Genomic DNA, 24,094 nt, shown 5'->3' on the forward strand with positions numbered 1-24,094 from the left:
AAGGCTTTATGAGCTAAAGCGATGAAAATTCCTATGGAGGAGTGAAAGAATCAACAGCATGGTGCAGAGAGGCAGCTCATCTATTCTAAATCAAATATGCTCAGCTCTTCAATGCATAAAAGCTGAGTTCTTCCCATCACTCAGAGAAACAGATTATAACAAACATCCAGTGTTGAAGATCACACAGCTGGCCATATGTGGACAGGGTAAGAGAATCCACAGTCCTGGATCCATTTTTGGACGTGCTTGTCAAAGGCTCTGCTCATCTCTAGGTCTGCATGTGTTTATGTATGTGCTCCGAGGCTCCTCGTCTCTACCTGGGGCCAGTCTCATCTTCACTCAGCTCCATTACCCGCGGCAAATGGAATACATTTGTGTCAGACGGCTGCATGGTGAGAGCGGGCCAGATAAATGTGTTTAATTAAAAACTGTCATATCTGCACTTAGAGATGGGACAGTCAGAGGAGCATAAATAATCAATAACCACAGACACACACACACATACAGTGCATGTGTGTATAGCAACACCGTAGAGACACATTAACATAAATGGTGCTCATGCTTTCCTATTACACAAAAACAGAGCAGGATGCACTGATGGAGCTGAGAGAAACAAAAACAGATTTACTTTGCTTGGCTGTGTGGGAGTGCAGGAGTTTCTGTGTGTGTGTGTGTGTGTGTGTGTGTATGTGTGTGTTTTCACAAAAAAGTCTGTTTTTCCACCTGCAAGTACCTGTGAGCACCGGTGGCACTTAGCAAATGTGTGTGGGGGTCTTAGTAGATGCATGGGGTTGAAAAATTGCTCGAGTCAAACATACAGCTTGTGTACAGGATACAGCAAATAGCTGAGTAAGAGCTGTCCAATCCCGCAGCCTTTCTAGGAAGAGGAAACACTTCAGCGTGGTCATCATGGCTGTAAAATGACTCAATTGTGCACATTTTACATTCACAGAGCGACGCACAGTGCATTCAGCTGTCCTGATCTGCACCGATGAGTCATAAGAGCTGAGGCGGTGCACTACTGCTGCAAGAATTATGCAACACTTTTGACTGCTGTGTCTGAACACATGCACAGGCTTTAATCTGCATGTGTGTGAGTTACAGAGAGACAGACAGAGACAACCAAACTAGCATGGGACAAAGGGTCCAGGGGGTCAGGGATGAACCGAGCCATGCCAGTGCTGCGTGCGTATGTATGTTTGTGGGATTGCGTGTTTGTGATTGTGTGTAATTCCAGTTGCCTCTGATTAGAAGGTAAAATCTGGCAGAATCAGGTCTGAGCTTGGGACAGATGTTCGAGTGCCTCTCGATATGAAAGCCAGCACGCAGTAACCAAAAATAAAATGTTCTCTACATCCTGATCAACACAAACCTGGGAGAAAATAGTGTGAAACAATGAGGTTTAAAGCCTTGTTGTCATCCTTTTTTCCTGCAAATATCTTTGGGCGAAGAGAGTCATAGAAAGAATAAACCTGTAAAACTCAAGGTTTGCATTAGAGATATCCAGATCTGATACACTGCTTGGTACCAGCGTCCTGTATGGCTGTTTTTGGAGGATCGGATAGTATCAGATTTCATTTTGTGATCAGGACCAATCCAGTTTTTATGTTTTCAGCAGCGTCATGCTTTACAGCTGCTGTAAATCAAACCTTTGTGCAAACATGTCCGCTGTGAAGGACTACTTCACTTTGGAAAGCAATGATAATAAAACAATGTCTTGCAACATTTTTAAAGTGAGTGTCCCTTGAGGAGGTACTAACAGGGCTCACTTTAACACAACAAATATGATTAGTCATTTACAACTGGATCACCCAGTGGAGTAAAGGATTTGTCAAAGAAAGGTATCGTATCGGCAAAACATATCAAATAATCAGATCAGATCAGAGTCAAAACATCTGTATCGGGACTTCCCTAGTTAGCATTGTGTGCATATACTAAGCTTGACTGTCTTCTTTTCAAAGTAAATTTCATATGAGAGGAAAAAGAAACCCAGTGAAGAGCACCTTTCTGTACGCCTGTAAAAGCCTTGCGATAACCCTTGCTGTCTCTGAGTTTATGAACTCAGTACTTAAAAGTAAACCATCATCAACTGTGCAGCTCCTTTTATTGACAGCTGTGACCCTGCACTCCCATCACTACACTTCGGGGTTAAATAAAAACACTTCCACAGTATGAATGACCACACTCCAAAGACTTTGAAAGTGACTTTTCCTTCAAGCGGATTCATTACGCTGGTTGTGGGATTGATGGGCCTGGCATGGTCGTGACTGTTGGATCATAAAACCCAGCAGCTTCAGATACGAGGAGACGGAGAGCTGTAATGTGTGGCCATGGCCCTGGCCCCTGAGCACAGCCAGATAGCATTCCCTGTGAGAGGCACCGGCTGAGATCTGCTCCGCACGATAACGTCGACTTTGAGAACACGGCACCTGGCAGAGGGCTTGATAGCTCCACTCATCATTCTCCCCCTGCTTGTCCACTCTCCTCTCTGTTTCCCTCTGTTCCACATCGTCAGCTCCAAGCGCCTTCCAACTACGACCTGCTTTTACCCTCAGGATGTGCTCTGAATCGTCCAAATCTCACCTGCAGAGATGTGGGCCAGACATCGCATTCAAAAGCATGCATCGTGATGTTTTCTATACGACTTACCCACAGCTGGTTTCCAGCAGACTGTCTCCAACCTGTAGAGAGGCCATGCCAAAGTCTGCTATCCTGATGTTGTTCTTTTCATCTAGCAACAGGTTCTCTGGCTTCAGATCCCTGTGGCTGGAGGGGAGAGACAGAAAAATAAATAATTTTGTGAGACAAAACAGAGCTCAACTAAAGGAATCTGATGCAAAAAGAAGCAAAAGATGTGTAGCAATCTCCTTCAAACACCTGTGGATCAAGCTTGGACCAACATTCCTGCCCTCTTCTGAACAACACAGCTTCCTAACCTGTTACAGAGCAACCTCCTCTCTCCGCAACACTCCCCTCTTTGATCTGCCCCTGCTGAGACTAAGGGGCTCCCACCTCAGCACCAGGCCGGGACAAGGTGTGACAGCCCCCTGCTGTGTCCTTTTCTCCTTCTGTTTCCCTCTCCTGCCTCTCATCTGCCAGAAAGCCACCAGGCTGAGTAAAAGGGTGTCGAGGGGGAGCCAGGCGCAGAGGTGTTCATTAGCTGCCATTCATTACTGCTAAACACAGCGAGGGGGGAGAATATCCAGCGGACATCATCTCCTTCCTCAGAAGCAGCCGTTGAGAGGAGGATCTCTCTAAAATCACATACCCCGTTGCTGTGTCAGAGGTTAAAATCTCAATTTTGATGAGTGACTGTTCAAAAGCAGGGTGTTAGTGTTTCAGCATGCATTTAACATCTCTTTAGCATCTTGGGGTCGAGTGGTATATTACATCATTCTGTGGTGTTCTTTTGAAGGAAGCAGCAGAGACATCGCACAGTTGTACGTCTGCTTACACTGCCTCTCCATCTTTCTTTTCTTCATTCCCATGGTTACACTTTCTCACCTCCCTCCATGGTTTTTAATCGGGGCCAGAGTTATAGAGCCAAGGGCTTGTCAGGATGTCATGAACCGGACTTTCATCTTCTTTTTAGACTAATGATAGAAAGGGGAGAGGAACAATAGCTGCATGCATCTGCCTTTGAAGAATGCCTCATCACCATGGACGTTTAACCTTAGATGACATCGGCTGCTGTACAACTCGTTTTCTGTCCTGAGGGATTAGCTGTCAGCTGGTTCACTATCACACTGGCAGGCTCTGTGATCCCTGCTATAATTGAAATAAAACAAAGATAGCATCTAAAACAGTTCTCCCCAGGCTAGAAAAAAATCCTTTTGTCAAGTCGCACAACCATCATTTGGCTGGGATGTCAGTAGAGAGAGTTAGTCTTTTAACCAAGACTGTCAAAGCACAGGAGGAAGGAACAAACATTTAGCTAACAGCTCAGGGGCCACCAGTGGCAGACTGTGGTTTTACTGGGCATCACAGAGGACAGTGTGTCCCTCTCTGTTCAACTGTGCAAATGTTTTATAACAAGCCTATTCAACAAGCAAAATGCTGTCTGGAAAGGGTCTTTCATGCGAGAGACTGCGGCTGCTTCGTCTGTTTTTCCAGACAAACAGTTGCACATCTTGCTGGGCTGTTGATTCATCTGAGCTATAGATCATTTTATCTGAACAAACAGCGCAGTAAACTATTCATACAAGTGTTGGGATTGGCTTTAACAAGACTGTACCCAAGCTGCGTCTCTATTTGGTTATTGTAGTATTACTTTCAACTCACACTCACAATTGCTTTACTACAACCAGGTCTAGCCACACCAAAAAAATAACCAAGGTGATATAGTTAATCTTTTATCCGTTATCTTTACAAACTGTGATCATAGAATCCTAGTTTCAAAAGAATGATAAATGCAATTAGTCAAAACTGCTCTGTAACTCTTAACCTGGAGGAACATTTAACATTTCACCATCATGGGCCTGTCTTTCATATCTGAGTTTAAATACAAACAACCAAACTCTAAGAGACAAATCCAGAGGGAAAAGGAGCGGACTGTATCCATCCACCAACAGTATCAGGGGGACAAGTTGCATCTGGGAGCTTTATTGGTTGTCAGGACCACGGTATCAGTAATAGGACATTAAACTGCCTCCCTGACACATTAGGCTGCACTTTGCTACTGTAATCTTCCTCACGCAGCAGGCCCTGCAACAGGAATATCTCTGTGTTGCACTCATATGTCATACAGGAGGAGATGCTGCTAAATAAATCTAACAGCTGCAATGGGCTTGAACATAACTGCTGCTTTCCTTCTCAGAAATGTGGAAGATGAGCACTGCTAGCCTGGAGGCAAGTCTCGCAGGGATAACTTCTTATAAAATACTCTAAATGCAGATTATTCTGCACAGGTGTTGGTGCAGGACATGGAGTAATGTGAATGTTACAGTCCTACACTTGGCCCATATAGAACTTAGCAATAAAAAAGAACAGGAGTAGAACAGAAGAGGGCAAAAACAATTCAGTACTAACTAATGCCATCCATTATATGAGCATAAAATGGTCTACATAACACATTTCTACCTTGAGTTGCATTCCTCGCAGTTTAACATGCATGGAGTTGATGATGCTGTTCAGTGTAATTTACAAGACACGTGTACGTGTGTGTGTGTCTTCATGCTGTCTGAGCAAGGTTTACACCCCAGTGGGGCTGTTAGACATGATTCTTATGATCTTACACCATGCTCTTAATTGCTTATGACCATTTGCACGCACCATGCTGATACGTTCTGTTTTATACAAGGTCGTAATGAGTCTTTCCTCTCGGGGCTCGCATCCCAGTAATATACCAGACATGTTTATGGGGATTTGAAGTTTTGTTAGTGAACCCCCATGCTTGGGGGAAATGTAGTTTTCCCATTGTGACATATTTGACTTACACACTGTTAAATACTGCCTCTTGTTAAGCTTGTGTTATCACACTGAGATATGTGGTGCTAATGAGCAGAACAAGAACTCTTGAAAATAAAACTAATGGCTCAAATGTGTCCTTTTTATCATGCCTGGAAACATGCCACCTGTTTTGGCATTTGATGAGGTACTTAAGCTTTGCTGGCGCTATAATTGTTAGCTGGAGTGGGGTTTTAAACCATTGTTGCATGTTGAATTGTAGCCATTTAGCCTCTAGCACACCTCTGTGTCATCCTCCTCTTCCAATCTTTTCTTTCTCCCCTCAAACTTTTCTGGGCTTTGGTTGACCCAATTAGAGGGAGACCAAGCACACTGGTAAAAATGCTTGAGGCTCATCTTCTATCGCATTAGCAAAAGGGGAAAAATATTCTGACTGCTGACTTAGATGTGGTAGGAAAAGTCGTTCATTAGCCAGTGGGGTTAATAGTGTTGTGAGAGAAGAGATAAGAGAAAGATAAAAATGTCCTCTTTTCCCTTGTTTTTGCTGTCTCATGAAATTGGTCTGCTGTTGCATTTTGCTCGAAGCAAGTAGTAGGTGACCATGTTTAAAGTTTCTCAACTATTTTTGCCTGTATCTTCTCTAAAGTAGCACAGTTTATATCAGATGTACACTATGTGGAACATTATTTGTGAAGCCACAGATACAAGGCAAGAGCAGGTGGGTGCAGGAACACTTCGACAGAATAAAATGTTTTATTCATCCTTTTCTAAAAAAGTGTGTTTTGATGAGTGGTAGCCTTCACACATGGGCAGGAATTAACCTTTTTGGCTTTTCTTTGAATTGCTGTATTCTCAGTTATTTCACTGAACATTCAGCTTAACAGTGCTGAATGGAACAAAAGATGGAGGATGGAAACTAAACCACCACTGGCCCTCACCCATATCCTATTAATTGCAAATTTTGACAAATGCACTGAACTCTTCAACAAATTTACCAAAGTTGATCACATCCCACCAACTTTAGAGATCAAAAACAAGGTTGTTCATTTGAACAGCTAGAGTGAAGTACCCAGTGCCTTTTCACAAAGGATCCCTTCATATTTCAGTGCTCTCTTGTCACATGTTTTGCATTTAAACTGGATCAGAATTGAGATGAAAGCACACAGCTATTTTTCCTTTCGCACCCAAGATTTGCCTCTCCAGGGATGGCAACAACAGCATTCCTCGTGCCATCTGGATCATTCTTATCTATTCCTCTGGGGTTTTGAGCAACACTTGGGAAATAATGCAATGTTGCATGTAATGCAGTGACAAAAAATGGGATTAAAATGATGGCTAGTTCTGGGATAAACAAACTGTTTGCTTTGCAGTGCCAAATCTTTGTGTGCAACCCAGCATTCACTCTTAATCCAGAGGAGTTTGACAGGAGGAAGATGGGATGAGCAGCGGACCTTTAAGGCAGAATAAACAGGCGTGCTGTCAGAAAAGCATCGGAGTGAAGGAGTGGCATTCGTGTTAAAAATTCATAGCGACATCAGGCATCTAATAAAGACGGCTATGGTTGTGCATAATGTATCTTCATGCAATCGTTCACTGTGGCAGTTCTAAGCCAGGGGTGTAAATACTGTCTGTCATTGCCCACATATGCTAGTACCTGATTATCTTTTTCCAGGTTTTCATCCACATAATTTCTCTATTCTTAACAACCTCTCATGGGGGTCAGCTGAACGTGGAGTCAACATATGTACTGGGTTATGTGTGCTGCCAGTCCTACTGATGTGTACAGCAGGGGCCAGAGGAGCAGGTGAACATGGAGTTAATACGAAATCTTTGTTGGATTATAAAAGCCTGATATTAACTTCCAGTTCTGGGCACTACCTGTGATAATCAAAGCATACTGAGGCAAACAATCTTTTTTAAAGTAGGTACGGCACAGAAATATAGGTGAGGTCATGTGCCTTGTTGAGCTGGTGGGTGTGACAGAGGCAGAAACCTAAGACAGATACATGTTGAATCAGACCAACTTCCACATAAAGGATCCATATATTTGCTACTTTGCCATAAAATCCAAGTACAGTCTCACCCTGTGTCCAAAATTGGTTGCACTCTTCCATGTAGAGCAAATATGGACACCATCAATGTGTATTTCAATGCATATTCCATGTAATGCTTTAACAACATGCAAATGCAGGAATAACACGAGAAGTGAATTAGAAAATAAAAATTTTGCAAGATGCAGACCTACTCAGGAAATATTTAATGAGTCATAGATGAGAAGCAAGTGGTTGTGGTAAGTGGTCATTACTGTGTATACAGGAAGAGAAGGTGGTCCTCAATCGGTCTCAATCTACTGCTACTTCTATAATGCCAATTCACAACCAATGTTATCTAATTCCCTATTGAGTGATTAAATGTCAAACTTGGATTTTTTAATAAGCCTTCTACCCTTTTGTGTAACATCTCATCACTACACTATCTACACTATTTGAGTTCTCTCCCATTCTGCTCCATTACCCGTTTCCATTTTACACATCCTTTTCCCCTATTTCACCTCCTCTCAATAGAATCTCCCCTCTTCCTCTCAGTTCCACTTAAATGCTCTGACTGGCTCTGCAGGAGAGGGTGTTATCGAAAAATCAGGGGGAAAAAAATCAAGGGAAAAAGAGAGAAAAAGATTCCGTGCTGTGCCTTTTATTGGCCATCAGCTGTAATGATGATAGGCTATAAGTATAGTCTTTCCACAGGATGGCAGGAAGACACTCTATCATCAGGGAAAACTCTGCTTTGAATATCAACAGGGCCACAAACAAGTACAGGGCATGAGTTGCTATTGATACAGGGACACACTTACAGAGAGAGTAATATGACAATATCCTGACCTGAAGAGCTCACAATAAAAGTGGGTAAAGGTGAGAGCCAGAGTGATTAAAAAGAACCTGGGTTCCCATTAATTGTAGCACTGTCTATCAGCAGATTTATGTGCTGGCTGTTGTCATGTATCCACCAAGGTAATGGTATTAAAAAGAGTTGGATGGCTGCTGGTTGTACTGTAGAACTGCTGCAGATCTATGTTAACTCTACTCTATTTTCAGTCACTTTTGTCTCAGCAAGAGATTTCCCAATCCAATTTTTATTATGTGCAGACAAAAACACAGCGTAAACAAGTTGATAACAGTTACTAAAGGGTTTTTTTTATACTTACTTTTTCAAGAAGAAGAAGTAACAAAATCAAAAACTAATGCACTCCTTCTATTTGTTTGAAGAAACAATCTCGACATAGAGTTTCTATGAGTCTGTGCATTAAAAAACATTGTATGTCAATTATCTAAACTACTAATGTAGTTAAAATTACCCTCTGGTGTTTTTGTGTAAAAATTCACTGTTCCACAATAAAACATCTTGTACCTTACATTAAAATTGTAGCATATTTGCCTCTCCTAGAGAGTGATGTGGAATATTAAGTTTCATGTTCTGTTACCGGCTTTAATGCTCCATCATGGGGCTCAGCTCAGACAGCTGTGTGCGGATCGCTCAGCCTCTGGAGGAGATGGATTTTGCAGGTAATGACAAAGGGAGTGTGGGAGAAACTGAATTAGAGCAGGAGAGGTGGATATGGATGATGTGCGTGATTATGCTACTGCGTAGGTTTGATGTGACTTCTAGACCAGGTGTTTGTTTGTGCGTATGTAGGTGGGGGGTAATAATGTGCACATTAGTGTCACGGATGAGAGCTTGTGTGTGACTATGTGTGTGAGCCTGTGTGATGAGCTTAAAGCACTGGGTGCTTTGCCGAGTCGTGGTAGCAGTCTCTGCCTTACTTGGTGGGATGCTTGTAGTCACTTAATGTGACAGATCGTCTTTATCTCATCCACACTCACACACAAACACACACGCAGTCGCTTTGTATTAAACACAGACAAAGGGTTGTTGCCTGGGTGAGGCACTGGAGTCATTACTAAACAGAAAGTAGAGGGGTGACAAAGAGGATGGAGTGTGATGTGGTCAGGATGAAACTGTGCTTCTTCCTCTGTGGATGGTTTGTGAGCGTGCTCATGCAAACCTATCTATGCATGTTTGTGACAGGGTTGGGTGGACAAAGGCTAAAGGCTAATTAGCCTTTAGCTCTGGCTGTATCACTCTCCCGTTTAGCTTTCTTCTGCTCTTCTGTCTTTTTTTTTGTCTGACAGTTAGGCTCCTGTGTCCACCATCACTACAAAATTAATCCCAGAAATCGTTTTCAGCAGAGAAAATCACAGATCTCTGTGTTTCACCTCCTCTCACTACTAAACTTCACCAGCCAGTGTGGTGTTGTCATAAAGACTTAGACGTGTCGTAAATCAATCTGGTCCAGGTCAACCCGAACTGGAAGCTAAGAAGTAGCAATTTAAAACAATCTGTAACCAGCAATATTGGAACTGGTAATCTTATTTTAAAGTGTGAATTATGGTCAGGCATATATCTAGAAGGGAGAAGTTTTCAAGATCACTTTTAAACTTCTCACAGCCCCTTTAGTTACATTTCTGACAGAAGGTTCATCAGAAGAAATCAGTATATGCATTCCTTTTCAACACTGAGTTCAAAAGTAAAATGCAAACTTATTCAATGATCCCTGATTAGCTATCTGATATAAACACTTTGCAGCAGTCTGGTAACAAAGTTGAAAAAAAAATCAGTATAAAAAGTGCACAGCAGCTTGTGGAGTGTCAAAAGAAAATACTTTCTCTCTCTTCTCGATCAATCTGCGTCTCTGATGACTGTTTGCAGTGATGGCAGGATGCCACATCGACCTCTCTGGAGAGTCTACTCTGCACAACAGATGTGGGTTTATTGAATGTCAAAAACTGACAACATTCAGCAGAGGCTGTTGTTGGGATTCCCTCTTAGGTAAATGTGGGTGTAAAAATCTGAAATATTAAACTAGATCTTTGACGCATCAACTTTGCTAGAGTTTGGAAATGAATGCAAAGCAGCTTGAGCAGAGCGGCAGGCCCTGACCTTTGACCCTCCTGCAGTGGGAGTGAAAGAGAAATTTCACAAAGATCATTAAAATGTCATCATTGTATGTGGATGCTGCTCTCATTGCTGTTTTTAACCAGCCTGTCAGTCTATTCCTCTCTATGAGTCACTCGCAGAGCTGCAGAGCTCATATTTGGAGACTTAAATAATATCCAAACACAAGACATGTGTTAGTGAGGAGGATAGAGAGGAATAGTAGGTATTAAAGATTTCCCTCACTGCCTCAGCATTCATTATGCATATATTCTGCCAATGCTTCCCTTTCCCATGTCTGTTTTTATCTTCCTCTTTCCTATCTTTGCCTCATCTCCCTTGTCAGCCATCCTCATGTGCTTCACTTTGTCCTTTTCACTTCCTCTGCATAAAAAGAAAACTCTGCGTAAATCAGAACATGATCTGAATCGGGCGGGGGAAACACTGAGTCATAAACAGCCCTCTATGTTCTTTCATTCATACCCAGACTCTCATCCCTTCGGCTTGAGAGAGATATTTAGGGATTGGGCGTGGGCGAAGGGCGGAAGAAGCATGAGGCGATGAGAAGAGGTGAAAAACAGGGGGGTACGCAGTGAAAAAAGAAGGTGACTGAGGAGCATGTGTTTACCCCTTTCTGCAGCGTGAATCACACAGAAGAGGCAGCACTTCTAATGGCCTGTTCAGGTCCCCGTGCAGACAAGTAGAAATGGAAGAAATGATTGCAGAAAGGCTCTTTTTATTGAGGGGATGCTGGGATCTCATTAGCAGGAATGGAGGGGAGGTGGGAAAGGCTGCGTCTGTCTGTCTGTTTGCTCCTAATTGAGGTTGGAAGGAGGGCGAGAGGGAGCAGCAACACTCCCAAATAATCCTCCTCATGATAAATTTACAAGGCATCATTTTCCCCAAGTGTTAGCGAGGGGGTTTGAGGCGCGAAGATGGAGAGACAGCCGCAAAGTAAAACAGGAAGAGAGAGATAAATCTGCAAGTGATTCTTTCTACCAGAGAGCAGTGATAATCTATGTATGTGCCTTCATTTAATGTCAGTCCCAGATGCTTTCGCTTAATTGGCCTAATCTGTTCTTCGCACTGTCAGTTATTTACACAGACTGATAAAAGACTTCTAGTTCTCATTCCCAGAGGAAGACAGTTTTGTGGTACAAGAGTCAGCAGCTGTTTTCTTTTTTTTCATCTGAAAACTTAAGATAAAACCTGTCAACCACCTGTTGGAGGGTTCAAATAATGTTGTAAACACCAGCACATTATCCAAGGTAATTAGTTCAGTAATGAAGAAACTCTAACACAAAGGTGTGGGAGCTTGGCGTGTTTAAAATAGCTTTGCAGCTCTGTCATTAAACAGCAGCAGCAAAAATGGTGATTAGTCCTCCTTTAAACTATAGTGCGCAAAAAATAAAGCATATCTAATCACAGAAATTAAACCGTACCCAATCATTCCATGACAAATCAGATTGTTTCATTGCTTTTAATTGCCCATGCAACATTATGCAAATCTGTCTTCCAGGCATTTAGTGGAAAAAACAGGTCCTAAGAAATGTATCAGTATTTTACTGTTTTTATTACCTTTCATTTCCCTTTATCATTAGCAGGCAGCTATGCCAGCAGCAGGCACAGCTGATTTTATCTGAGGACTGGCGAGCTGCTTGCTGTATACAAGTAAATGGTTGAAATGAGACTAAAGAAAAGTTGAATTATGCAACAGTCATGGTGAGGCAGGAAACCTTAATGTTTGGCCCCATTTGTAAATATGACACATGGCACCAAGAAGGTGGGTAACAGGGCCTTATCATATCATTAGATTCATTAAGGAATGAAACATTAGATGTATGGAAGGTTCCAGCTCAGAGGAGCGACAAAGGGGGAACCCCACAGCTCTCTTGTTTGTGCTGGTGATATGACCATTTACTGTTTTGTGGTTACATCTGCTTAAAGCTTTTTATAAATGTTCCACGTGCATTTAATAAGGGCAGGATCAGCTCTGCAAATGCAGACAATCTCAAGTACTCTTTAAACCTCCAAGAGCAGGGGAAACGAATCACTGAGAGAACTTTAATAAAGGGTGGATTAGAAATTAAGTTTGTATCTGTTTCGCTTGTTTTTTATTACCACTGAGGACGACCTAGCATGGAAAGGCAGTTTAATTTTACTTCCAATATAGGAACAAATCCTGTATCACACAATGTGTATTAACCAAGTAAGGGGGGGTCTACCTTTTTTTGAATATGAGCATGACAGCCTATGCTTACAGTTTTCTTGCTTTGAATAGAGTTTATCCTTTTGCACCAAGACCTATTAAAAACTGTGGTTTTCTGACTCATTATTGTGCTTGATATTCTCAAGTCTCTTACACTGCTCTATGCAACATCTCAATTGATGTTTGTATTTACAAAGTCGTCTTAGGTGACAGTCCTGGCTTCTTTTTTTATCTTTTATCCTTGAAGAAAATAATTCACAACCTTTAAAGTGTTGGACAATATGCAATTTGTTGTTCCCAAAGTTTTCACTCTGAGATGACAAAGAAATTTTGTAGGCTTTTTGCACTGTTTGCATTGAGTAGCTTACACTCCGATTCTAAATGAAAAAAACTTTGTTGCTATAAATATGTTCTAATCCTTAAAAACAGTTCAATATAGTTTTCTGTGTGCTGTTAAATGTATCAGTGGATCATTTCAACATGCTTTACACAAACTGTACAAGTTAGATTGTTTATTTTGTATTGATTATGTGTTGCTGCCATTCTCTACCAGAGATGTCAAACTTGTGCCATGGAGGCCGAGAGGCTGCAGGTTTTCATTCCAGCCAAAAACTCCACCAGCTGATTTCATTAATTACCTCACCTTCAAGCAGAGAGCAGGGGACTAATCAGTGAAATCAGATGGTGGAGTTTTTGGTTGGAAAGAAAACCTGGAGCCTCTCGGCCCTCCATGGCACGACTTTGACACCTGTGCTCTACCAGGTCTCTATTGAGAAAGAAATGTATAAACCCAATAAGCTTTAACCCCAGTAAAGGTACTTCCACTTGAAATGTCTTTGTTGTGTTTTGTCACCAAATTACTGCACTACATTTATTAGAATTCCATGTTTTATTATTCTAATCATGTTTAGTGTTTAACCTCAGACCCACATTATCACCATCAAAGCAGTTTTGTCTTTGTTCCATCACATCTCATCTTACACTTTCTGACTTCACGACTTTGTGAGGTGACTCCGGATTAGCCTGTGCCAAAGGTAAAAATAAACACTCTTGAACTCATTCTGCTCTCTGGTCAGTGTTCTGCACTGCGCAGGGACATGAGTAAGTAAAACATGGAGAAAAAGCACGCACTCTCTGGAGAGGCAGCCTCACTCTCTGCAGGATCACAAAAAAAGTACATCATACAGCACATACATATAAAAGACGAACAAGCTCAGTTTTGTTCCCTGCTGATGTGTTTGACTTGTGAAGTTTATATGATTGCTTCCAGTCTATGAACTGGTAAACAGTTAAATTACCCCCCGAAGCCTAACGCAATGTGACACATTTGTAATTACTTGGAAGCGTATTTCAACAAACGCAAGGACTCAGCACAGAAGAGCGCACAGTAAGGGAAATTTACAGTGTGGAAACAAAAAACGCTTCTCTACTCAGCTGTGAAAAAAGTACATTGGCACTTTATCTAGAAAGAACTGCACCATCATTGAATAATTAATACAAACAGTGAAAGTACGCTCACATTTAGATATCACCCCCTCCTTTTTTTTTTAACAAAAGATGGAAAGTTTTCTCAATTTTTTTTTCTTCTCTGTTTCTTATGCCGGCTCCACAAAAGGAAGCATTAAGAGAGAGGAACAAACAACCACATTCATAAAAGAGAAATATGAAGTTTTGTCAGCCCTGTAATCTCTGTATTGAGCCACTGGTTTAAAAACTAAAAAGCTCTGTGAAGCTCTGAATAAACTGATTGAAATTTAGATTGCTGATTCACTTCAGGAGAATTCATTACTTAAAAACACATTATTTGTTCAATGTCATATGACAACCAATTTAGCTTTGTTGTACCTCATGGGGATAGTTATTTATTGGATGCTCCGTCTGATGAAAAATTTGATGGTTTAATGCAAAGAGTAAGTGGGTTTCAAAGGATTTAAGCCTTCACTAGTTGCTGAGAAGGTGAAGTCTTGACTGAACAGTTCCTGTAAGTTGAAGAACTTCAGCAATACTCATAACATTATAACTTATTTGTATCATTTCCCACTCCTGTCTGTCCAACCACTCAAATAATTACATCAAAACAAGCATGTGAGTTATTACACCTACCATATGGAATGACTGTGGCAAAAATCCAGCGCTGACATGATCTGTCTGAAGAATTTCCTGGCCTCTTTAGGCGTTAACCTTCCTTTCTTCACCAAGTAGTCAAACAGCTCACCACCAGACACATGTTCTAGCACGAGATACCTGAGACAAGCAAAGAGGGATGGACAAAAAAGATTTTGGAAAAGAGCAACAATAATGCAAAAACATTAGGGATTTCACCAAACAGTCAGTGTTTTTAAATGTGCTGTCTTAAAAAAAAAGCTCTGAAGGAACAGAGAGACCCCAGAGGTCTGTGATAAATAGAAGCATTATGGTAAAATGGTCTCATTGCAGGCATTACGCATAAAGCACAACACACAGGATCCACGATGTGATCTCAATAAAATTTATATCCTGTTGTCTTTTTATTTTTCATTCTGTCACCTGGAAGCTGTCCCTACAGTCAGAGAATAAAAAATGCAAACAGTGAATAACCATGTGAAGGGTTCTGATAAACAACACGCTCTAATATCCAATAGGAGGCATCAGAGGGATGATACAGATGAATTATGCCTCTAAAAGATGGAGAAGTTGTGTTAGAAGCCCCCTGACAGTAGAGATTTAAAGCCTGTGTGACTCAGTAAACACTGAATAAAGCAACAGAGACTAAACAAAACAAGAAACATTGATATTTCAAAACCCCAAACTTCCATGTTGTATATTTGCAGTCCTTGAGCTGTAATTTCTTCTTCAACCTTTCCCAGACATGCATATATCTTCCCTGCCATCACATTTCTTGTGGCCACTCTTCAGCTGGCCTTTGAGTGTGTGTGTGTGTGTGTGTGGCTTGGCTTGCTGTGGCGACAGTCTGCTCAGGGGCTTGACGGGGACAGGAAGGAGATAAATCTGCGCTGACCTCGACCTAAAGCTGCATCTGTGGGCTGAATGCCGGTGGTGAAGTGCCCCTGCCCCGTGCCAGCCAGCTCGTATATCCTGTGAGGAAACTCTTTCTATCTTCACTTGGACAAATTGAAATTCAGACAGGCGGTGAAATACTCTTTCTCTCTTGCGCTCTTTCTCTCTGTGCTGTGGACACAGTGCGTGTATACATAAATGCAACCCTTCAGTTTGATTGATAATGATGAAGTACCTCTCTGAGTTTTTGATTACAATTAGTTCATTTTTGTCAGAAGTACCACTCTACAATTAAAACTGCTGTTTAGTGATGCTGATTTTGGGTGAGGAGTTTTACCATATGGGGACACAGATTCTAGCAAGTTGCATCATGGGAATGAAGAGATCCTGCACATTTAAAGCTGGACCAGTTCTCTAGTGAGGATATATGGCACAGATTTGGACTAATCCTTCTATAATCCTTTTCTCACAAGTACCCCAATTTAATGGAAGTGCGACGACGAATCACTGGAGTACCACAAAAAAAAAACTGCTGAATATGTTACTTTCTTCTTTTTCTTCTGCTTTTAACTATTTCCAAACAGCAGCTCGGTGAACAAGAATAAGTTTAAAATAAATGTGTTTTTAGTTGCATTTTTTTCTTGCTATCATTGCTGGAAATCTTAAAACACTAACATTTACAGTATACAACAACACTGGTGTTCTCATGTGCAATATGGTCTCAGACTATCAGGCACTTTTTTTCAGCAATCAATTTTCCCTCTCAGAGGCATAATTTATATTAACATCATGATGTGATCATTCATTCATTTCTAGCAATGAAACTCCTATGAATAAAATATTGGGAGGCTATGTATCAAACTAAATCCACTTCCCTCTCACCTCTCCCTCACACACACACCAGCTTGAACAGCTTGTGGTAGGATCTGTGCCAGCAGCATAATAAATCTTAAAAGCTCTGGGACTGCTGGCTCAAATCACGCTGCATGTCTATCAATTATTGGATTTCAAGCAGAGATATCTGAGCAGGAATCTAAACAACATTAACTCCAAAATGATATCACAGTTGGAGAGGAGTGCGCTCAACTCACTGGAGATACAAATGTAAAGTAATTTCTCTGCGATGCTACCAGTGACCAAGAGTCGTGCACGGCGAAGCACTGGGGAAAAAATGTGATTTCAATAATCCAATTACTGGATGAATGGCAATATTCTGCTCTTCCTATCATCTTAAAGGATGACATGTACAGTCCTGCATGTCCAATCCTATTTGGCCTGTGAGCTTGAGATGAGACCTAATTGAATCGAGTTGACAAACAGTCCACTGTGGATCAAGAGGGTGACTATAAACTGCTGATGAGCTTGTCACTCACCGCTGTTAAAGTTAACTAATAGATTTATGTGTGTGTGCCTACACGTGGATATATGTGCGTGTGTGTGTATCTAAGCTGCGGCAGGCTAATTCTGCTGCCACTCTCCATGCCTAATGTTACTTAATGCATTGACGTTGCCTCTCTGATAAGCGTGTCATGGTGTTTACATTACGGAGACTTCCTGTCCCTATTAGTGGTCCCCTGGCGTGCACAGCCAAATTAAACGCTTCATGCCAATACAAATGTAGCATCTGCCTCCTAAGGCTATCATTGCTAGCCTCTGATCATAATACAGCAATCAAAAGTGATCTTTATGCTAATGTAAAACGCTAAATACTGCCCTGGTGCCTTAAGGATCATGTTTCAGCAACTACTAGTGAAGATTTCTTTGCAAAGTCAGCATATTCCATACAATACCCAGCATATAAAACCTTAAGTGGACCACAATCCACTGAAATACTTACAAGTATTTTTTATTTTCGTAGACATCGTGTAGCTTTAAAACATGTGGGTGTTCTATGAGCTTCAGAATAGCTATTTCCCGCTCCACCTGTAAGAAAGAGACAGAAAGAGAAAGAGGGGAAGGAAGAAAAAAAGTTTGGTCATCGTATCATCAGAACAGTTGTGTTTCTTGAAGCACTTTCGGACAAATTGTCCAAATCTTCCCTTTCAAACCGGGACTTTCCTCTGCCTGTGGCTAAACTTGAAGAACCAAGGAGACAAGAATAGAGCGTGATGAGTTCCTACCATTCATTTCTCTGTGAGGTTACCTGTGAAGGTCAGTGCTAGAGAGACAAATCTGAGAGGAGAGCAATCTGTAATAACACTTCACACAACCTGCACAAGGGCTTAAGAAGAACACGGAAACCAATGGAAGGAGCTGACTGGCACTTTTTCCTGGCAGAAAGGACAGAGATAAGCTCTGACCACAGTCTGCTTGGCATCCAGGCCAGCAAGCGCTGCTATCTCGGGTGAAAAATATGGTTTGTTTCAAAAAAATGAAGAAAAACAGGTTGTGTGTGTCTTATCTTGCACATTATGTATTCTTCTGTCGCACAAAACAAACCTTGCCGTAATCCATTGCAATCACGTTTCATAATCCAGTGGCCCTGTGTGAAATCTGCTTTGTGAGGGAAGAAACATGAAGGCAAAAAACTGTCAGAGTGAGATATTCCACATTTGAGTATTTCTGTCCACTAAGAGTACAGCCTGTGGGTGAAATGTGGTCAGGTTGTCCACTCAGGTACATCAAAGTCTCCTGGAGGAGGCTTTTTTTCTGCTAGACGGTGACTGTTCATACACCATGTCCAGAACAAGCTGAAGGCTGAGTCTACACAAGTTTCAGACTTTTTTTTTTTTTTTGCTTAAGGAGCTGCTGAGAGACATATAAAACACACTGAGAAACCGGTGAGAGCTGAAATTCACCAAAATCGAGCGGATCAGTTTGGATTTGTGTCAGCATCTCCAGAGGTTGTAGTCAGCATGTACAGCTGCCACTGAAAATCAGTAAGGAGCCCACTTCGACAAGAGCCACTGCTAATCTCCAGTCCCCTGTGCCCCTCTCCTCTTCTGTACCACCCTTACTTATCTGCTCATCCTCTTCCTCCATCTTTTTTTGTGCACTCTCTCCTCCAGGCCTGAGAGTCTACCTTCAAATGACGATGATGGAGATGAGAGGACAGTGAGAGATAAAGGCTCCTCTGCCTCATCTCAGTCTCATCAAAGTCAATTTCACTTTGTCACTTTCCTGTGACAGCCTTCATGCTGCTTCAGTGTCAAACTCATCGTGACTTAGCTTTATGAACACTCATGTAGAATAAAGTCAAAGCCTTGAGCTGACGGCTAACTTTGTCTGTGTTAAACTCTCACTGTGGTGTTTGCTTGACTGGGCGTAAAATCTGGTTCCTCCCTCTTAATTACGCTCTCGCTTTGTTTTCCATTTTAGAGCAGCCAACAGATTAATGATAACTGTCAGCTCAGGTAAGCAGTGTGTCCTATCTACAATTATGTCCTGCCAAGAAAGCAGTATGTCAGTCTCCATCGTATCTAGCGCAACATGTAGCAAAGTGGATGATATTTAAAAAAAAAAAACTTTAAAATTAGCTTAAATTCAACTACACAAGTGGAAAACACAGTTCTGGGACTGCCCTCGTGCCTGTAGCCAAAAAAGACATCATGTGAGAATATACAACTCATAAAGCTAGGTGCACAGCTCCTGTAAAAAAGGGTAAAGTGATGAATGTAGAATTAGCATTAGCATGGAGTATCAGTGGGAGGAACAGCTATGCTAATTAAGGCTAATCCAGAGACTAATAAGGGCTAACAGCAGCCATACACCGTGCCATTTACTCACCTGAGGCTAAGGTGCGTTGTTAAGAATGAGCCCACAGAGGCTAGCTAGCTAGTTGGCAGCAGGCTTCCCGCAGAGAGACTAATGCTGCCCAGGACTCAGAGAGAGATGAGCTGTCGAAATGCTACAGAGCCAGCAGCTGGCTTCCTAAGCTTCCTCTAAGCGCCTCCTTTCACTTAATTGAAATAAGAGAAACGAAGCTTAATGTGAAGACTTAACTGTACAACTGCCTGCTTATTGCAAGATTAGCCGTTGATTAACACACTAGCCTAAATCTTTGAAGCAACCCTTGCTCTTTCCAGCATTATACCACGTAACAGTTTCCTTTTACAGTGTACAATAATCATTTACACCTTCCCTGGCTTCCAGACATAACAAGTTATGTCTTTGTGCATGAATTACCGTACTACATTATAATGTGCCTTTACACTGGGATCAGCTGTTCTCTAACTTTTACTCACACATGCTAACATAAGCACCAGGTGGTCATCCTTTCTCTCTCAGCCTGGCTCTTGTACATGGCTTCACACTTCCTCATCAAGTTCCACATCTGTGAGCGTGGTCTATCCTCTCCATGTCTCCATCGCTCTTCATTTAGCCTTTATTACCAAGTGCTTGGACACCATTCACACACACACATACACACACAAGCGCCTTCAGATCGACAGGTGCTCACACAAACATAGACCTTCTAATTCTGCGCTGCCAGTGTGTTCAACAGGTTAGGATAGAGCCAATTTGTTGATTTTTAGGAAAGCCAAATAGAGTAACAAACATGAGGTCGAATGTGAAGGAAGAAGAATAAAGAGGTCGTATTGAGTGCAAGACTTGACACTAATCCAAATTGCTTATTTGACAGGGGCAGATAATTTGTCTTGCAAAGAAGCTCCAGTGGTTATCTTGTGGAGAGGATGTCATTAGCAGAAGTTGTCACAACTTGGCTGATTGGCAGGGCTTTGACCTGCTGGGTTTCTTATCTGTGCCTTTACCGAACACATAAAAAGGACCAAAAGGTCAGCTGTTATGTGCTATTTTGCAGCTGCTTATGATATAAAAAGATGGTCGCTGAAAAAAAGATACAGAAACATATAGCTTTGAGATTTATTTTTAGGGAATCTCAACGTCAAGTTTGAGGCAACTGCATTTTAATCTCCTAAAGCAGGGATGGCCAACCAGTCATAGACCAAGAGCCACAAAAATGACAACTACGGTGAGCCACGTCACACACGGGGTCTTACAAACGCACTTCCACTTACAAAAAAAGAAATGACAGAATGAAAATCAATACATTTCCAATTTTCAAAGTGAGATTTATTTTGTGTGTTAGTGTGTTTAAATTTGTACTAGAGAAGAGAAACTGAAACTTAAGTATCAATGTGTACACTCAAATATTGATCAACACTGAACCCAACGTTGGCATCAGTATATCAATATTTTAGATTGATCGGGACACTACGACTTATAACTTTAAAAATCAATTTCTTTGAATGGATCGAAGAGTCAAGGTTTCAGTCAGGTTGGCCATGCCTGTCCTAAAGTAAACCAGAACACATTTTTATCAATTCTATACATGAAATTTGATGAATCTGTATTTGAAATTGTGTTGAGTATGATTTATTGCCTCTAGTAAATGTGTAATTTGTAGGTACAAATGGTATTTTGTAATAGAAAAGTAAAAAATATGAGAAAACTAGAGCTGCATAGATGAATGAAGTAAAGCCAGCTTTTTGCTCACATGTGTCAGGAGAGCCAATTTAGCATAGCTCCATCAGCTTCCCATTGATTCTTTAAATTACAGCCCTGGATCTGAATGGCTGAACGGACAAGCGAACAAATGACTGGCGACATCAATAGTTTCATCACTGTGGCTAAGAGTCCAGTATTAGAGGACAGAGGATCAGAGACACAGACAGGCAACAACAAAGATGCAGAGAGATTAGATTCATGTCACATGTGTCAAAGAGAAAGCAGCCCCAAAATCCCAGAGGGAAAAATATTGGATCACAGGCTCTGTCATCTCTCACTCTCCACTTATTGCAGCTCACCCTCTTCCTCTCTTTTTTCTGTCATCCACACAGAAGGAAAACACAGACATTTCTGTCACCTCCCCCAGGCGAGCGGGTGAATGGTCCCTTGATACCAAGATCTGAGGATCAAAGTCAACAGGGCAGCCATGTGTGTCGGATAAAAAAATAAAAAAAGGAAACAAAAAAAGGGTTGAGGCTATGCTAACGTAGGAGATAAAGAACATACAAGAGCTGAATGCTGGATAGACAGAAAAAACAAGCCAGGAAGGAGAAGAGAATTGGAGAGGAATGAAGCATAAGCCCTGTAATGCTTTGCTACGGTGAAGACTAAAAGAGGAATGTAGAGGAGCCAACCAGAACGAGAGCGCTGTGGCAGTGCCAGCTCGTCCCCCCTGAGTGTTGCAGCCTCTTTTGTTGCTAATTAACACAACACGGGGAAAGGATAACCTTTTAAGCAGCGCCGTGCACCAAACGGCCCACGGAGAGGGAAATGATAACAGCTAAGGCGATGAGGCGGTAATGTGAGGAGCAAAAAGCATGTGCCAATCAGGGAAATGAGAGAACACTGCACCTACATGGCTTCTCTTTCTCTGACAGACAATAAATCTGGGGCAGTTCGTAACAATGACTATTTATACAACAACGCTCTTCCTCTCTGTCTCTGGAGGATCTACAGAAAAACTAAACCTTTTAAAGAGAAAACTCCTGAAACAGGGTTGAATGACTCACAGTGCTTGCGGTTCACAAATCTGTGTATAACTTTAACAGAAGGTGATGAAATGTCATTCTAACTTAGGAGATAGTTCTGGGACAAACTTGTTACTGCATTTAAAGTTTTCTACTTGCCACTGTTTATGATAATTTAATACTTTGTACATAAGAAGGTGGTATATTTCAACATGGCTTTTAATAAAATACTCAATACACCAGAATTTTAATACACTAAGTATCAATGATTTAAAAGAAAAATTGTGATACCGTTCTCTGCCTTTAGTTTCTATGGTCTCAGTTTTACTCAGTGCACCATGACTTCATGACTAGTGCTAATGATACAGATGAGGATAACAAGGATGGCACATATTTGGCGAAAGAAGTTGCAAATGGGGGAGGGGGGAAACAAAGCATCAGCAGTGATAAATGTATGTTAAGCTTGAGCTTCCATCTTTGAGCTAAACATACAAACATACAGGTACAGCCAATCAGATAACCAGACTTACGTCATTGGATAACCCCATCACAAAAGATGGCAAAGCAATGTCTGGGTAGCCCAAGACCTTTGTAACTTTTGAGAAGTTGATTAAATGCAGGCCAGTCAACATTGAGGAAGACAAGAGGACAGCCTCAGACTGGCACATTGTGACATGACCTTCTTATCTCAGGTACCGTTAATTTCATGCAAACAGGACCTGTTAGAAATATCAGTGCAAATGCTGTCATGTTAACCTGGAGTCAGTGAAGTCTTGAGCGATCATAATTACCTCAGAATACCTTCACTCCACATTGACACTGGTAGGACACCTTGCATTTACATTCCCAATTTCTCAAGAGTGTCATTGCTTTTTTAAAAAAATAAATAAAAACCCTGTATTAGAGGGAACAGACACTCTGAGGCTATCTCCTATACTGCAGTAAGTATGGTAGCATTAAAGCATTTATTTGAATAATGATTCAAAGTCAAATGTATAAAGCAAATTTCAATGTAGGGATGCACCGATCCAATCCTGGTATCCGGTATCAGCTGGATCGGGTATCGTTAGAAAAGGATCAGTCCAAACTTGACACTAAGGCTAAACTATGATTTAATCTATCAGGTATAAAATTTTATAACCAAACAGTCATTTCTGTACATTCTGAAGCATTTTTTAACCAAACTGCTGTTCTACATTTAAACACTTATAGTTTAAATAAATATTAACTTCAGTAATACCATATGTACTCAATTTTGTCTTAACCCAAAACATTACCAGTCATACCCCACAGTAGAGCATGCAGGTTATTATTTAACACTGGTAGTGGTTCAGGTATCAGTCAATAAACAGAGCCCAGGTATTTGTATCGGTACCAGAAAAGTTGGATCTGTGTATCCCTATTTTAATGTATTCATTGGATTCTAAAAACACTGTAACACTTCCTTTACTGTGGTGAATTAATACAATTTAAGAAATGAAAATAATCGTGTGACAGACCAATAAAAGGTGAACAGATTTACAAATTAGATATACTTGTCAAACAGTAATGTTTATATTTATTTTTAAATGCACCTTTTTAAGAAATTTTATTGTTACACCAATCTCTTAAGCTCTGTAAATCCAATTGAAATGCTAAAATATTTTCTCAACTTTGCCTTTTTAGGTTAAAAAAAAAAACAGTAGTTAAATGATCTTTTTACAGACAAAAAAAAAAAAACTTAATATAGAAATGCATGAAAATGGGTCTGGAGGTTACATATATTAGATGACATATGGGTTATGGAGGAGTAAGGTATGGGGTGATGGGTCCACCTGTCAGTGGGCAGAAGGGGAGGAGACAGCACAGCTTGGCTTCTGGCTCACAAAGCTCATCGTCCGTTCATGTGACATGTGGACACTGTAACGTATGATGCAAACACACTGTATACACACACCACTGATCAGGGCAAGCCAGACGCAACTGCCATCCATCCATCCATCCATCCATCCATCCATCCATCCATCCATCCATCCATCCATCCATCCATCCATCCATCCATCCATCCATCCATCCA

The 24,094-nt window shown here is 41.2% G+C and overlaps 1 protein-coding gene across 2 annotated transcripts in view; it reads right to left on the minus strand.

Moving 5' to 3' along the window:
- The window catches only part of brsk2a (BR serine/threonine kinase 2a), a 208,513-nt gene that overhangs the window by 40,979 nt on the left and 143,440 nt on the right, over positions 1–24,094 (minus strand). For both annotated transcript variants that reach the window (XM_074677978.1, XM_074677977.1), the window contains exons 3-5: positions 17,439–17,524; positions 14,708–14,848; positions 2,650–2,766 (exon numbers count right to left, since the gene is read on the minus strand). In XM_074677978.1, coding sequence (XP_074534079.1) covers positions 2,650–2,766; positions 14,708–14,848; positions 17,439–17,524 — 344 coding nt within the window. The remainder of the gene's footprint in view (positions 1–2,649; positions 2,767–14,707; positions 14,849–17,438; positions 17,525–24,094) is intronic.

Source organism: Halichoeres trimaculatus, unplaced genomic scaffold (assembly GCF_033239565.1).
Source record: "Halichoeres trimaculatus isolate MK-OKI-2021-1 unplaced genomic scaffold, fHalTri1.1 fHalTri1_scaffold_10, whole genome shotgun sequence".
Classification (NCBI taxonomy): domain Eukaryota; kingdom Metazoa; phylum Chordata; class Actinopteri; order Labriformes; family Labridae; genus Halichoeres; species Halichoeres trimaculatus.